The sequence below is a fragment of the Labeo rohita genome, chromosome 6, assembly GCF_022985175.1.
Source record: "Labeo rohita strain BAU-BD-2019 chromosome 6, IGBB_LRoh.1.0, whole genome shotgun sequence".
Classification (NCBI taxonomy): domain Eukaryota; kingdom Metazoa; phylum Chordata; class Actinopteri; order Cypriniformes; family Cyprinidae; genus Labeo; species Labeo rohita.
The window spans coordinates 23,892,852-23,910,265 of NC_066874.1; the positions used below are offsets into that span (position 1 = coordinate 23,892,852).

Below are 17,414 nucleotides of genomic sequence, written 5' to 3' on the forward strand. Positions count from 1 at the left end.
ATAATCATTTCTGTGCTTTATGGCTTCAATAATGACATTGCTTGTACAATGAACTTCCACTTCCACCTCCAACTTGCTATTGCTGCACTAATCAGCGGCAGTTTAATTCACTATAGTGTCTCTTTCGGAAATTGTAAGTGAATGGAAATATTTCATCTAATGAAAACTTTCCAGTCAAACAAAAGGTTGTTCTCGTCAAATCCTGTTTTCAATAAAGCACAAAGCCTGTAATTCGAATCGGTCGGCTAAAATTCCGCTCAAACCTTAAGACACGTTTCTCAATGAAAATGCCTCGCAGGAAATTGATGTGCCAGTTCTGACTTTTCATGACATCACTTTATTCAATTTGCTCATTGTCTTCTCTGTTGCCTTGGTAACAATAGTGAGTTGAGACTTCGCTAAATAGAAAAGGGTAGATATTGATTGCTCCCAGAAAATTTGAAATGCTGAGATCTTTTGCCAAGTGTTGAGGCTTTAAAAATGTGTTAATAGTGGAGTACAGAATGAACAGCTGAGTTGTTGTTTTTTTTCCAGATTTCATTCACAGACAGACAAACAGCTGGGGGGTTGGCGAGATATGTTTGCCTGGAAACATTTGAAAACATCCTGTGTGACACCGGTCACTCTGTTAGAGGAAATTTTTCTCTGGATAGACAAATGTCATGTTTTCCTCCTCTAATAGATGTGACAGGAGAGGGACTTGTGAGTGCTGGAAAGCCAAGCAACTGAACTGTGAAAGCTTTCAAGGGATGGGAAGGAGGTGCAGTATAACCTTAATAGAGGAGAGGCCTATAGCTCAGCCGGATCTGTGGAGCGTACACAATACCGCACCATCTTTCATGTAGAGGCTTGTTGCTGCTGATGGACTTTCATCATGCTTTTCTATGGAGGCAGAATGCTTGGTTATGGGAAAGATGAGAGACAGACCGTGACATTCTGTCCTGCTATATTCACAAACATCCATCACCCAATCTGGAAAGCAGGCTTCATCAAAATAAACAGCAGCATGTGTTAGAAGTCTGCAACTGACAGCAGTGAAAATGACCGAGAGAGAATGACCACATTATGTCACTGTTATTCTGAAGGGAATGGATGAGTTATAGAAATAACTGGGTCAGTGACAAATCAGGATAGCTGAGATTATGAACAGGAGGAATCTATATCTATATGCACTACCAGTCAAAAGTTTTTTTTTTTTTTTATAAGATTTTTAATGTTTTCTGAAGAAGTCTCTTCTGCTCACCAAGGCTGCATTTATTTGATTCAAAGTAGAGCAAAAACTGTACAATTTTGAAATATTTTTACTATTTAAAATAACTTTTGTCTTTTTAAATATATTTTAAAATTTTATTTATTCCTGTAAATTCAAAGCTGATTTTTTTAGCCTTTTTACTCCAGTCACACGATCCTTCAGAAATCATTCTAATATTCTGATTTGCTGCTCAAAAACATTTATTATTATTCAGTTGAAAACAGCCGAGTAGAATTTTTCCAGGTTTCTTTGATGAATAGAAAGCTCAGAAGAACAGCATTTATCTGAAATAGAAATCTTTTGTAACATTATAAATGTTTTTATCATCACTTTTGATCAATTTAAATTGACCTTGCTAAATAAATGCTTAATTTTTATAATTTTTCTCCACCCAACTCCAAGCTTTTGAATGGTATAGTGCATAATGTTACAAACGCTTTCTATTTCAGATGAATGCTGATCTTTGGATCTTTCTATTCATCAATCGTGAAAAAAATGTACTCAACTGTTTTAAATATTGATAATAATAAATAATATAATAATAATAATAATAATAATAATAATAAATGTTTCTTGAACAGCAAATCAGCATATTAGAATGATTTCTGAAAGATCATGTGACACTAAAGACTGGAGTTATAATGCTGAAAATGTTGCTTTGATTACTGGAATAAATTACACTTCAAAATATATTCAAATAGAAAGCAGTTTTTTTAAATAGTAAAAAGATTTCACAATATTACTGTTTTTGCTGTATTTTAGATCAAATAAATGAAGGCTTGGTGAGCAGAAGAATTCTTTAAAAACATTAAAAATCTTACTGTTCAAAAACTTTTGACTGTTCTATCTATCTATCTATCTATCTATCTATCTATCTATCTATCTGTCGAATATTATATGTAATTTTAAAATATATATGCATGTAAAAAAAAATGCATGTTAAAATATCCAAAATATCCAATCTTTTCATTAATAAAAATCTAAATGTCCAAAAAAAAAAAAAAAAAAAAAAAAAAAACATGACAATGAATAATAATATAAAATAATATAAAATATAATAAAAAATAATAATGTTTAATAACAAATTTAAATTTTCTGTGTTCAATATAAAAATAACTGTCTGTGATTTTTAATGCATTTTTGAATAACAAATAAACAAACAATAAATAAATAAATATATAAATAAATAAACAAAGACAGCTCCCATTTATTTCTATGGGTGTTTTTTTGGGAAAATGTTTTATAGTGAACTTTTTTTTTCAATTGTTGTTCAAACTTATCACAGAGTTGTTGAAGATCAGAGGATTTCAGTGGACATGTTTAGATATGTCTGAAGATCAAGGCTAGTGCAGTTCTTTCTGTTATTTTTTAATCCATTTCATTAGAATGATCTTTCTCCAGAACACAGAATCAATTGAATTAAATGACAGAGATACAATATTGGCGTATGATACTGTCAGTGCAGTCAGGTCATTTGTCATATTTATCTGCTGTTTGTGCATAGCTTCTGAACACTGATGTATTGATTCAGATGGAGTTGCACTTTAGGACTGCAAAACACTTCTCGTGTTGGTCAACATTCGCAGTATCATGTGCCCATCTCTGTATGATACATAGCACTGGATTTTTCATTTTTCTGAAAGCACTTTGGTAGCATTTAGAGAAGGCAGTTTTTTATTTATATATCTAAGAAAATAAAAATAAAAATAAAAAGTTTGCTGAGACATTAAACACACACCCTGCCTTTACCTGGGTTAGGAGGACATATGAATGTTTCATACTGAGTGCATACTTCAATAAAAAATGCATGTCGTTTTTCAGGAAAAAAAAAAGTTCTGCACTGTTAAGTGTGTAAGTGAATGACAAAAGGTAAAAATTCACCACCCCTAGATAAACACTGTGTTCCGGGACATCGAAGACAAACTTCATGAAGTAAAACCCAAATGGAGAGTTAATAATTCATAATTCTAGCCTGCTGAAACTGTGAGATGAAAAGGGGTTTGGGGCAATTTAAATTTGTGTTTGAAATTTTATTTAGGTGTTATTAGGTTATGGACACGAAAAAAGTGCTTATGTAAAGCGATAAAATCATTTATACATTCAAATGAATGCCCTACAGGAACAGTGAGTGCACATATCAAAGGTTTAGAGTATGTATGAGGTTAACAAAGATTTGCTGTTATTCTGAGATAGGAAGGACTTGACTTGCCTGAGGATAATTAAATCTCCCAAACAGAGCAGAATAACTTACATTTTGGTGATTAATTTATTGCAAAAACAGCAAAAATGTTTGATGAAGCTGTGTTCGATATTATAATGCCGTCTGATGGAGGATCATCAGAGGACATGTTTGCTCATTATAATGAATATGATGCAGCAGAGTTTTGATTCTCATCATTACACTGAGGCAAGCCAATTTATATTTCACATAGCTTTATTCACTAAAAGTCTCTTGGTTTTTGTATTCTTCCTAAGCAAATGAAAAATTGTGGCTTTTAAAGATGACATATCATGAAAATAGGACTTTTTCTGTGTTTAAGTGCTATTAATCGGGTCGCTGGTGCATCTACCAACCCAGAAAACATGAAAAAAAGTAACTTTGTTTTAGTAAACCTTACTCTGCAAGCATGTGAAAGAACGAGCCGTTCAGATTTTGCTCCCCCTGTGAGGTAGGAAGGGGAACTTATTATAATATTACCACCCCTTAATCTGCATGTGTCCATCCAAAACATTACCATTTTGTTTTCGCAAGTTACAATGGCGTACCAGTTCTAATACCATGGCAAAAGTTTGAGGAAAGCATGCTAACTGTTCTGTCTTTGGCTGAACAGATGAGCACAGAACACTATTTAAAGTCCCAGCCTCAGATGAGACAAGCCAGCAGTGGATTTAATGATTTATTTACTGTATATTACGCTGCTGCCACACATGCAAACATGCAATTTCTTTCCCAGCTGTCACAGACATAATCGACTGTTTTTGTAACTCGTGTTTTTAACATAAACCTGTGTGTATTTGACAGTTTAAGTGCAATAAGAAATGAAAGAGTTTAGCACTCACATTCCGTGTGACAGCCGCTTTCTGTGTGTGTCCTTTGGATACAAGTGCTCAGAAAACCCCTATATCAGAAATAAATGAATGTGATTGAGAGAGTTATGGTTAGGTTTAGAGGTAGAAGTGGGATTAGTGACTATAAAAATATTTTAATGCTGTATTGTTACTAAAATGGTAATTTCCCTGCATATTTTGGTCAGTTACATTTTATATCCTTTTATATTCGCTATAAAATGGGTAGGTTTAGGTTTGGGGGTAGGTTAAGGGGGCTAAAAATGTAAATCACTTATAAAATGATAAAAATGCATATTTGCTATAAAATGGGTAGGTTTATGTTTGGGGGTAGGTTAAGAGGTTTGTCATTAATAAAATGACAATAAGGCATTGATACGAATATCTTAGTAAAGTAAAAGATTTTTTACTTTTTTTTAAGCTAAAATTCCGTAGCAATTCGTACGTTTTAAACGTTGAAATATGTCTAAATTGTACATTTTAGCATCAATAAAAATGTACAAAAATGTATGTTTTGTGCCTGTAAAAGTTACAAATAAATACCTACTTATAAACAATGAGACCACACTGGATGTACAAGCTGTAAAGGCACAGCTCTATTCTGGAAAAGGGGTGGGGAGCATTAGCTCATTTGCATTTAAAGAGACATGCATGAAAACAGCGTGTTTCTGCTTACACTCAAAAGAAGCATTTTCAAATGATCTGTGGGGTATTTTAAGCTGAAACTTCACAGACACATTCTGGGGACACCTGAGACTTATATGGGTCCCCTTTAAAAAAAACAAAGCAAAAAGGTGAAGCTTTATTTCTGTTTCCAAACCGGATTTCCCAAAACACCTCTTCTTGCTTATGAAACAGGATATGAATCGAGGGGTGAGAACCAGAAGGGTGTAAGTGACATTTTGGGTGAAATGAGATATATATATATATCAAATGAAAGTTCCTGTTGAGCTCTTTCTCTTTATTATAAACGATTGAAATCAGTACACAAAGTCAGATCAAACTTTGGTACATTTTTGTTTTGGCTCTCCTGTAAAGTTGTTGAAATGTCACTTATGCCTTTCTGGTTCTCACCCCTCAGAATATTTTAACATAACAATAATCACCTTGAACATTATGGTTGTGGCTAATGTCATTATCCCCTATATTGGGTCATGAACATTCACATTTATCATGAAAACTCTTAAGAAAGTCTAGAAGTTAGGTAAGGAGTTAAACGAAAATTTATAAGAGCTCCTAAACATTACATTTTAAGCTAGATCTGTTAAATATTGTATCAAATACAAATCTCTTGATGCTTCATTCAGGAAAGTTTGTGGGAAAACATACATCTGCGAGTCCGTTTGTGATGGTCCGTGATATACCATCATCACTGGTGAGAGTTGACTGATTATGTCAAACAGCATGCGAGTTAGACAAGGAGTTAAAATGTCTTTAAAAAGTAGGTCAGACACTCCAGTTCCAAATCAGTCATCTCTCATCTTTGGCTTCACTTCATTACACACAGAACGAACAATGTTCCCATAGCAACCATTCCAAGTTTAGTGGTAGATTCAGGCCTCATCAGAATAGAGGCAGGAAGAACATTTCAAACAAAGCCAATTCCACATGTTTAAATTCATTTTTGTTCCTAATTCGCTTGCTGCATTATTTGTTTTACTTAGATGACAGCAGCTATCTTTATGACCAGCATGCTTAAATTTAGGGAGGATTTGTGTTAGATGTGTTAGATTCCATTCTAAAGAGATACAGCCACAAATTAAATAAACATGCAATGTTCATCATTTGCAAACTGACGCAATTTCAAAGGCCTATATAGGCTATGGTTAGTGAATCCTCTATATTATTTGTCATATTACAAATGCCATTTAACATTACCTTTCCCCTCAAAAAAAAAAAAAAAAAAAAACATTAAAAAAGTGTGATTTAACAATATGTAATATCATGGCTCTCCAGGGTTAGTGAACTTCAGTTGGACAGTCTTTCAGATGAAATGTCAGATACATCATTATCTCTTATTTTGACGTCATGTATCATCCATCCATTTGCCCAGGGAATCTGATCTGTGACATTATAAAATGTAATCATCCACCCGTCTCCCTGTGCATTTCATAAATACTACGTTCTCAAGGTTGGTAATGCTGAATGAATTATTTTGAGAGCGCAGGGCCTTTGTGGATGCATATGCAACACTAACAGCATTAACCTACTTTTAGATCCCCGGTTTTGCGCACTTACAGCTTCTGATGTTTTCATTGTTTATGTTCTCTCAGAAAAGAGGATTTGTTTTTTTCATTTTTATTTATATTTTGCTTTTAGCCGAGATGCAGTTTTATCTGTCAACTACTGCTGAGTAAGCTGCACTGCATTAAGAACGCATATGTTGTTTTGTACCGGGGAGTGTTTTAAAGAAATAGTTCACCCAAAAATAACAATTCCTTATTCACCCTTATGTTGTTACAAACCAGTATGGCCTTTAAAGGATTAGTTTGCTTCCAGAATTAAAATTTCCTGATAATTTACTCACCCAATGTCAAGATGTTTATGTCTTTCTTTCTTCACTTGAAAAGAAATTAAGGTTTTTCGAAGAAAACATTCCAGGATTTTTCTCCATATAGTGGACTTCAATGGTGGCCAATTGGTTGAAGGTCCAAATTGCAGTTTCAAAGCAGCTTTAAAGGGCTCTACAAGATCCCAACCAAGGAATAAGAATCTTATCTAGCCAAATGATTTGTCATTTTCAAAAGAAATTACAGTTTATATGCTTTTTAACCACAAATGCTTGTCTTGCAATAGCTTGACCATAGCATTACGCAAGCATGATGTAGGTGGAAGTACCAACCCTGTGTTTACAAAGTGAACATGCAAAGAAAGTCAAACGCAAAGTTGGAGAAAATAAAATGGAGTTTTTCACCCTACCCCACCTTTTTGAACCAAAGTACACAGACGATAAACTAAACACACATGACCTTTCCAACGTGATTACGCAATGTATGTAGATCGAAGAGCTAGTGCATGATGACCATTTGTGGTTAAAAAGTATATACATTTTAGAAAATTACCAATTATTTCGCTAAGACTCTTATTTCTCAGATGGGATTGTGTAGAGCCCTTTGAAGCTGCATTGAAAATGCAATTTGGACTTTCAATCCGTTGGCCACCATTAAAGTCCACTATATGGAGAAAAATCCTGAAATGCTTTCCTCAAAAGCCCTAATTTCCTTTCGACTGAAGAAAGAAAGACATGAACATCTTGGATGACATGGGGTAAGTCAATTATCAAGAAATTTTTATTCTGGTAGTGAACTAATCCTTTAAGCTTTACAATGGATCCAGAAGCACCATAAGTATCATAAAGGCAGTCATTATGTGAATAATCCTTCAGAATGGAACTGAATCAACTGATTCGTTCAAAAGACTCAACTCTGTGGCTTTGGAATAACATGAGGGTGACAGAATGCCTGAATATTCATTTTTGGGTGCGCTATCTCTTTAATCAGGTTGATAACACTATATGAACAATGGTTATTTTGATATACAGCCACTGAGGCTGTTATTGACAGCTGCTGGGGCAGAAATCAATATGAAATCGACTTGAACATTCTCATACATCAGTCTTACTGGACCATGTACCGTTAATTACAGCGTTCAATGAGATGGTAAAAAACAGACGAATGAATGAAAAGTCAAATCTTGCAGCTAGCCAAAGAAACTTGCTCCTACTTACAAAATACCTTTAATTTGTTGTAAATACATTGAACTAAGTCACTTATAAAGTGCAGGTAAGATTGCAGTGATATACAGAAATGGGAAAAAAGAAAACAAAGTTTTATTTCACATCTTCTGAGTCACCTCTGCACTTTACAATTCAATTATAAAAAGAACTACATATATGAAAATAGCACGAGAAATAGAAATGAGTTTATAGACAGGCCAAAAACTCACAGAAACCCTCTATTACCAAATCCAAATGACAACCCCACTGACAACACTGCACATTGTGAGCACTCACAAACCATAGAAACATGAGAAATACACACCGAATTGTCATTGTAAACACAAAGCAATAATCTACAATGAAAGGTTGTGTGTTCGTGTGAAAAAGAGGTGCACAATGTGTCTGTGTGACTGGGGCAACAGAGAAAATAGTTTTCGTTATTGTTAATATTGTTATCACTATCGGTACAGTGGTTATATTTAAAGACTACTCCCAAAAACAGTACAGGCCACTGACATTGATGTATTCAAAGATTGCTACTATTCTGACCACTTGAAACAAAAGGGTTTCGGACACTTTCAAAAGTGCGGAATTGTGGTGTAATGCACAAACAAATTCCAACAAAGATACGGAGCAAAATGAATGATGTGAACTGGGGGGAGCCATTTTCATAGCAGATCAGTGAATGAGATTTCTTTGGCATCAGCCTTTAACGCTTCACCTGCAGTTTGAAGGTTTTATTAATTACATGTAAATTCCAAGGATGTAAAAGAAAGTCAAAATAACCGATTCTGAACCAGATTTATCCGGTCTGCTCAGTGGCTGGACTGTGGGAAGGATGCTATAGAGTGTTCAGTGAATGCATGTTGTATATCATTAAGGATAGCATATCCACCCTCTTAAAGGTCACTTGAATGTGTAAATCGTTTTCTCCTTGCGAGGAAAAACAAAACAAAAACAACTGTATTCGTTGCACTGAAAAGACCCCCTGGCTTGAATGGTGAAGAATGATATCCAGTGACAAAAAGTGACCAAATAAGCTTGAAATACATCAAGGGCTAATGCACAAGATTTTCTATTTCCTTCCTCAGAGTACTTCGTCATTGGAATTAATGTCATTATTAGGCCACTATAAAAAGCAGTATAATTGGATTTAATTCCAGCATATGGCTTTAGGTAACTACCACGACTTTTTGGCAAAAAGTCGGATTTGTCTGATTCCTTGGGAGTGAAGAGCAAAATGCACTGCTCTCGAATGATGGTTGAACTCGGACGATGGTCAGTTTGAAGCTCTAGCACCACTATAAATGAACGGCTAATAATTATTGTACGTCAAACTGAATTAACAGCTGCAATAACAACATGTTGAAGCACTCACAGATTATCATCAAACAGAATCGCAAAACAGGTCAATAGTGGATTGACACCTTCAAGAAGCCACAACAAAAAAAAAAAAAAATCACTATAGCGTCATGAAATGCAAGAGGAGAATCGGCTTGGCAGCAATTCACAGCACATTTCTGGTTAATCAGAACGTCATTAACAGACTTCGAGACGATCCTTAAAAAGATTGACTTACGTGATGCTAAAACGAGTTCCTGTGAAAGATGAAATCAAATAAAAATGTGACTTCAGAGATTAAAGTTCCAGAGAGCCAACACTGACAGGTGGAAAATGACTTGATTGATTAAATGTTGATACCTTCTGTAGGTCAGACGTATTAGAGCTCAAGCTGGTGCCAGAATGGTAGAATCCACAGCCCACCACAGAGGTATCAGATGGAAAAATGTTCCAAAAAAATGTGCTACAATCATTGAGGAAGAAAATAACAATAATATTGCCTCTGATGTGCATCACGCATTAACATATTACCTATGAGACAATAGTGATAATGAAGATCATGACTACAAAATAATTAATCATAGTTCAGGAAAAAAAAAGAGTTTGAGATTGCCTCAGAATGTTTTTTTTAGCTAGTGCGAATCCTTTGGTAATGACTATAATTTGAAGTAGATACCTTATATTAATCCATTCGTCTTTCTCTAATGGATCATCTCACAGTATCTCTGTGCAGGTGACCCTAAGGCAACACAGTAACAACTCTTATTGTGAATTACAGTTCGGTAATGAGCACAGTGATTATGTAGGGTTTCTTACTGCAGTGTGCTGAAGGATGTTTGGTAACACTTTACAACAAATTTCAATTCACCAACATAATGCATGGGGTATCATGAACAGTAAGATACACTCACTGCATTTATTAATTCAAATTCACATTAATGTATGCATACACTTATTCATTTTTAACATTTAAGATGTATAAATTAATGTATTATGAATGAAAGTGCCCATATTATGCTGTAATCTGTAATGTAGTTGTATGTGAATATAAACGATCTGTAAAGCCGAAAGTGTGCGATTATGTTTTGTATCCCAAAAGAAAGAATCGACTCTGAACAACCTGAATGAGTCGTTAGTAATCCTTCACATCGATTCGAATCGATTCACAAAACTCTTGCTCTTGAAAGATGGCTCACTACCCAGTTTATTTGAACCAGATGACTCCACTGAATCTCAACCTGTAAGTACGATAAATAATAGGTGTTTATATTTTCTATTGAGCGCTCAAAATGTGGAACTATGATGATGAGTGCATCATTTCTGCGGTAGACCAATCACAACAGACTGGGTCATCTGACCAATCAGAGCAGAGTAGGCTCACAAAAAGGAGGGGTTCAGAGAAACTGAATGTTTGAACTGCTTCGAACAAATTATTTAACAATCGCTGAAAATTGAGGTGATATTAAACATACATTTTGAGACAAAAGAAAGTGTTGTTTGACCTATTGTAGGACAGGGGCGATTCTAGGATTTTCATTTTCATTTTCATGAGGGTATAATAATAAAAAAAAAAAAAGAAGAAAGAAATATATAAATAAAATAAAAAATGTTTGACTAATAGGGGTGGCATACCAAACTTATTGTAGCATTCCACTATATTGCCTTGGTATAAGTACTGAATAAGCCAAACACAAGTCTTAATGTTCTCTCTCTCTCTCTCTCTCTCTCTCTCTCTCTCTCTCTCTCTCTCACACACACACACACACACACACACACACACACACAGTACAAATGAAAATTTTACTGTTTGCATTTCTAGTACCACTCTCTTTCCTAGCTCAAGTATGCAAACCTCTTTGCCACATGCACTGGAATATGTATTATATTAAAAATTACATTTTACACAGTGAAAACTTAGATTACAGTAGATGGTGAACCAACTGCTCCCCTGTGATATTTGGTAAACTGTATTTATGACAAAGAATGGCACAGATGCAGATATTATAACAATCTATTGATAAACGCAGACCTTGTCTTCTGTTTCTCACTCTATCGATTGAAGTACGCCCTGAAAGACTGGGAGGAGACAATAAGTCTGTCAACTTTTTATATGAAATTTAACGGGGACTGTGGCGGCCACGAATTTGTGTACAGTTTATGGAGCTGATGGGAAAATTTTAGGGGGGCTGAGTAGTCATTATAGCTATAGCCCCCCTAAAAATTTCCTAGCGACGCCCTAGAGACTCCCTAAGTATTATTAGCAACCTTAAAAATGGCATAATAGGGGCACTTTAAAAATGAACACTAGTATATTTATATTATTGATATTAAAATGCTGTAAAAAGTTATTTGTTGTTACTTCAAAGCATTCAGTGCATTAACCAATTGAAATCTATCTGTAAAGTGTTACTGATTGTTTCGATTGAGTATTATTCTGACACTCCTTTTATTACTAAATGGATATTTCACTCAAACATAAATAGATCAAATCTGTCAGTATTTACTCACCCTCATGTCACTATCATTTCAATCTCTTTTTTTAAAAAGCACTAATGTTATTGTATGGAAAAGCACAGCTTTGACATTCTGTTACTCCGTTTGTATTCCATAAGTGGACAATCTAACGTACAGTATATGAGAGTGAATAAGGGATGACAGAATTTGACTTTTTGAATGCATTATCCTATACAGTATATGCAGTGATACCCACCCTGCATGTGTCAAATGTATTGCCATATCATTGGATGGGGCTGTAGATGCAAGATAGAAGAAAATCATAAAATCTGTAAACAATAATGATAAGTGTCCATGAAGATCCAGAGACACTCACTTTCCTAGATTTCCTTTGGGTGCTTTTGATTTTGCTATGCTTGGTGTACATGAGCAGTGCCAACTCAGGATTTATGGAATTTATGATCCATTCTATACATGCACTTTTTAACTAATAGACTGATGCTAATAGACTTTAGGTATTTTTAAAATAAAGTATAATCTACTGTATAATATATTAATTGAATCTTTAGTTAATCTGTCTTTTGTGTGGAAAAACAAAAATATGCAATAAAAATCTAGAAATATAGGCAAACATTTGCAATCTACATACTAATTAATATTCCAAATATTTCAAAATGGATCTACTCTCTTGCCATTATTGTGCTGATTCAGGGCAGAGCTTAATTCTATCATATAACATGCAGTGAGGATGGGTTTAGACATGTCGAATGCATCAAAATAATGAATGACTATAACTAAAGCTTGAATAAACTTCAAAATAAAACCATCAGCTGTCAGTCAAGACCAGATGATGCTCCTGCCATCATTTCTAAGATTTCTCTGCCTGATGGCTTCTCCTCCAGTGGAAGGCACTATAGATGGCTCTGAAAGCTGCGCTTACATGAAAGCTGGTCTGGTTTTGACTGATGGCTAGATGACAGTTTTCCATTCAAGTGAACGATCTACCAGGATTGTAAGAGACACCAAAAGTCAGAGGGTCACATGCTATGCAAGGCATTTTTTTTCTCACTCTGTCTTGGCCTAAGGATTTTTCGCACCTTGACTTCTTACAGCTGCTCTCTCACCCATAAAAAGACGAGATTGTGTGAGAGGAACGTGAATCTTTTTTTTTTTTTTCCCTGGTACCTGAAGAACAAAAGGCAAAGATATCTGCCAGAGAATTGCAACCACTTAAAGAGCTTGTGGCAATATCCTTCTTGACCATATAAAAACAGCCTGGTTTTAAGGGTTTTGATGTATCTGCTGTAGCTTTCGGTTCCTGTAGCATTGTCTCATTTTTCATCTCCTACCGGAGAAGTCTTTGAATCACCACAGCTCAACTCTGATAACCGGTATCCGCTCTCTTTTTTTAGCGTACCTTGAAAAGTCCTGGTTCAGTCTGTTCGTCGTGTCTGCTCTGACAGAACCAAAAGTCAAGTTCTTTGCGTCGTGAGGTGTGTGGGACCGCTAAAGATACAGGTAGCCTACCCAGTAGACAACATTGAACAATAGGAAAGAGGTGGGAAAGAAGACACGAGAGTATGCATCGAGTTCCAAAATGTCTATATGCACACGGCCCTTTCGCCACGCTCCATCTTTGCACTCTTCGTAGCAGCAGAAGAAACTCTGGCAGTCTTTTCCATCCAGGCACTCGTATACACAGGCATCATCAAACTCCTGCCAGTACATGGAGTTGTTGAGCGTGATAACTGTGGGAGGAGGACCCACATCCAGTACTGAGTAGTTCTGTTGGACATAAAAAACAACATCTTTTTAGAATTTGAAGGACTCTTGTTTAGCAAAATCCATCCAAAAAACCTTCACTGGAGTCCAAGAGAACAACACAAGTTTCGCTGAAGCGTATGCTTGTGCATCTAATCTATGCCGTGAGCAAACCAAATCCCTTTGAGCAGGCTGTCAATCAAAACATAAGATCATGGTGGCTCCTAAGAGATTCCCATTCACTTGAACTAACAGTGTTCTCTCCAGTGCGCAAGTTAAGTGCAGCATCAGTCTCTCACGGGCAGGTACAATGACCTTAAAATCTGAACATGGTTGTCTAAATCCTTCCTCTAAACCCTTTAGACCACACATAAAAACTTTCCAACCGATTCCTCCCACTTATTCCCTGCTATTCATCTCATTATTGTGACATAACTAGCAAAGCATGGTAATTACAGCACTGGAAGATAATCTATGTGAGATCACCTATAGGGTAATATTTGTTTTGTGTAAAATTGCTATGGTAATTATCCGTGCTTCTCAGCAGAGATAAGATCTAATCAAAATGAGTGATCGGCGAAAGAGTGGGAAAATTTCACCTGCGGAGACTGCCGCCGGAGAAACACAATGAATAAAAAAAAGTAAGATGTGCTTGCTCAACCATAATTTAGCATCACATTACACACATAGACAAAGACTAACAACATCAGCCTAATGAAATCATATTTCTATACCATACGAGAGATCGCCTATATCAAACACATGGGAAAAGGGACTTCTGCTGTCTGCATATACTGGGTAATAATAATACATCACTGCATTGTTATAAAAGTATAACAATGATAGAATCTGCCTGAAAAGACATTAGCAAGTCTGTCACACTGAATAGGTCTCTATGTAAGTACTGGTACTTCTGATTGGGCTGAGGCTGGAATTTAGCGAGTTTGAAGTAAAAGTGTTTGATGGATGTATAATATGTGTATCAGTATCATTATCTAATTTTTGACCGAGGTGGCTTTTAGCTGCTTTTGCATCTGGACTCTTCATTTCTTAAATTGCTACAGCCTTGAGTTATTATTTTTGACTAAATGTAATACGCCTGAAAACACTAACTTGATGAGATTCATACTTGGCTTTAATAAATAAAATTGATGTAAAAACATAAAATAGAATTGTTTTTTCATTCTTTTTCTGATAGCATAAGTAATAACCAAGAAAATGTGACTGGGCATGCATTTACATTTGATTTAAAAAAGAAAAAAGAAAAAAAAACTTGGAGGACTTTGCCTCCTCATTTCAGAACACCATCACACACCATATATCTGAGCAATATCACACTCGTAGATGTGAGATATGGCTGTATATCGGCACAGCTGTGATTCGGCAGTAGGCCATAGGTAATCACAGCGTGCCAATTTACAGCCATATCTCTCGTCTACGAGTGTGATATTGCCTTTATACAACAGTTTGACGGCACAAGTGTGTAAATACATAAAATAACAACGGAGTGTCTTTAAAAGCCCTCCTTTGTGCAGAACTACTTCTTTCCGCCACAGTTTTAAGTCTAAGTTTGACAGTTCAACAGCTGAGCCCAAGCCTCAAAAACGTTACTTTAGAACTAGTAACGAAGGAACGTTGAGTTGCTTCATTGAAAGCTTATTGTATTACTTTAGTAAAAGCAGTGTATTATGCATCTGATACAGCATTCATTCTTCAGATTGGTCTTATATTCACAATAAACATTAGTTTGAATATCTGCTGAGGAAAGCGTTATCTTTGTTGTAACGTTATATCCTTTCCTCTGTTAAGGGTGATTTTGCTGCTCAGTGCATTTGTTTGCTGCGTCAAGCTGTTGTTGAAACTGAAAAAAAAAAACACATCGTTCCTCAATACTGAACACCATTATAAAATACTATTATTTATATAAAATATTATTTATTGAATAATAATATTTAATAAACAACAACAACAGCTATCATAAAAGTTGTAAGGCGATTCAGTCAAAAGTACAAAGGCAGCACTCTGATATACAGCATTGAAATTACGTAAACATGAGATTTTGTCAAAACTATCTTCTCTGTAACGAATAATAGATTAATAAGACTACTTTAGATTTACTTATAACAAATTATATCTCAGGTGTAACCACTATAGAGACATCTGAGCCAGTGGTAAATTCGTAAATATCTGGCCGAGGTGAGGCGCTCTGGGGCAGGTTCATGAGTGCAGAATGGCAGGTGACGATCTGGAGATCACATGCCCGAAAACGTAGGCGCAAATTTTTCAAGTAGCCATTATCTTTATTAACAAACTGCATATTTGAACTATAAACAATTACATTCTCGCCTGAAAACCTTTTTAAACTTTTAAATTGTGATAATATATTTTACAGTATTAACTGTTTTTACTGCATTTTTGATCAAAAGAAACACAGCCTTGGTGAGCATAACAGACATGTAAAAACATTTTAAAAAATCTTATCTATCCCAAACTTTTAATTACTGCTATATCCCACTATTGCAACTATAATGCCTATTGTATCATTCCAATCCCGTTCTCATTTCAAGCCAAAGGACACTGATGCCAAATCAAAATGATTAGCTGACTGTATAAAAATGGCATTGGAAAATTTCAGTATTCATTTCGATATAAATATTGTACATGAAACTTTTGATAGATGGCTAGAAACTGTTAGAGCAAGAAAATGAAAACATCACATAAGATGCATAGCTTTCTCCTAACTTTGACTGATGCAGAACGTGGTACTCACCGATCTTTTCGTCTTGTTACAGGTTGGTCTCCGAGCACTGTAGGAGTAATAATTGAGTGTGGCGTACTCCATGAGAGCCGCAAAAACAAACAGGAAACAGACAGTGACGAAAAGATCCATTGCTGTGACATACGAGACTCTGGGTAGTGATGTCCGTGCCACCGTGCTGAGCGTTGTCATGGTTAATACTGTCGTTATTCCTGCAAAACCAAAAGAGGATATTAGATGGTAACAAGGGAAATGCCTGCTAATGAAAAAAATGAGCTAGATCATCTAAAGTGTATGCTGACATTGTTAACAGCATGTGTGAAATGTAGTTTGATATATCTGCCGCACAGTGCATACAAAACACAGTTATTATTTGGCTCTAAGCAAATTATGTGATTCCTTTTCGCTGAGCAGAGCTGATTAAATTTCATCTCCAGTGCTATGGTTGTTTTTGGACAGGTGTAATACAATAGCTGTGTCTAAAACCTAGTAAGCTGCCTCACTAGGCTGCCTATCTAGTGTAGCATCCTACCGAAATGGAACCTCAAAAGTAACTGACTTGGAGCATATGAGAAAAACTAGTAGTAACTGAACCATAAATCACCACAAGAGCAAATTCTTATTTTTAAAAGAAAGAAAAAAACATCACTATCATATGCCTTTAACTTATTTTTTTTCTTTCCATCTGACACCCATCCAGACGCCAAAGTCGTTCTTTTGTATTTGATAGGAACAGAGGCACCTGCAAATTAAAAAGAACGCCACCCACACAAACACCTAGAATCTGAGAAGCGTGTAGACATTCTTAGCTCCACTCTTGCATGGACATTTAGAGTTGCCTCAGAGAACCAGTGACTGTGCTCCTGTTTTGCAAGGGTTTCTATGGAAACAAGCAAGCTTCATCTATTTCAGCCAGAAATTTCGCACTCCATTCCTTTTTCCTCTGCCGTTGCTGGCCACGGTGATTACCTTCACCTGTTAGACTGACTTCCCCTGATACAGTGGCACTTAGTTAAATGACTGCCTGCCTGAGTCAGAAAAACCTGTGAATGAAATATGTGTTT

General features: G+C 35.6%; 1 protein-coding gene across 2 annotated transcripts in view; it reads right to left on the bottom strand.

Moving 5' to 3' along the window:
- Positions 1-8,042: 8,042 nt before the first annotated feature.
- Positions 8,043-17,414, bottom strand: part of LOC127167251 (gamma-aminobutyric acid receptor subunit gamma-3) — a 128,540-nt gene continuing 119,168 nt past the window's right edge. For both annotated transcript variants that reach the window (XM_051113174.1, XM_051113175.1), the window contains 2 exons: positions 16,363-16,562; positions 8,043-13,616 (listed from right to left, as the gene is read on the bottom strand). In XM_051113174.1, coding sequence (XP_050969131.1) covers positions 13,338-13,616; positions 16,363-16,562 — 479 coding nt within the window. In that variant the 3' untranslated portion in view covers positions 8,043-13,337. The remainder of the gene's footprint in view (positions 13,617-16,362; positions 16,563-17,414) is intronic.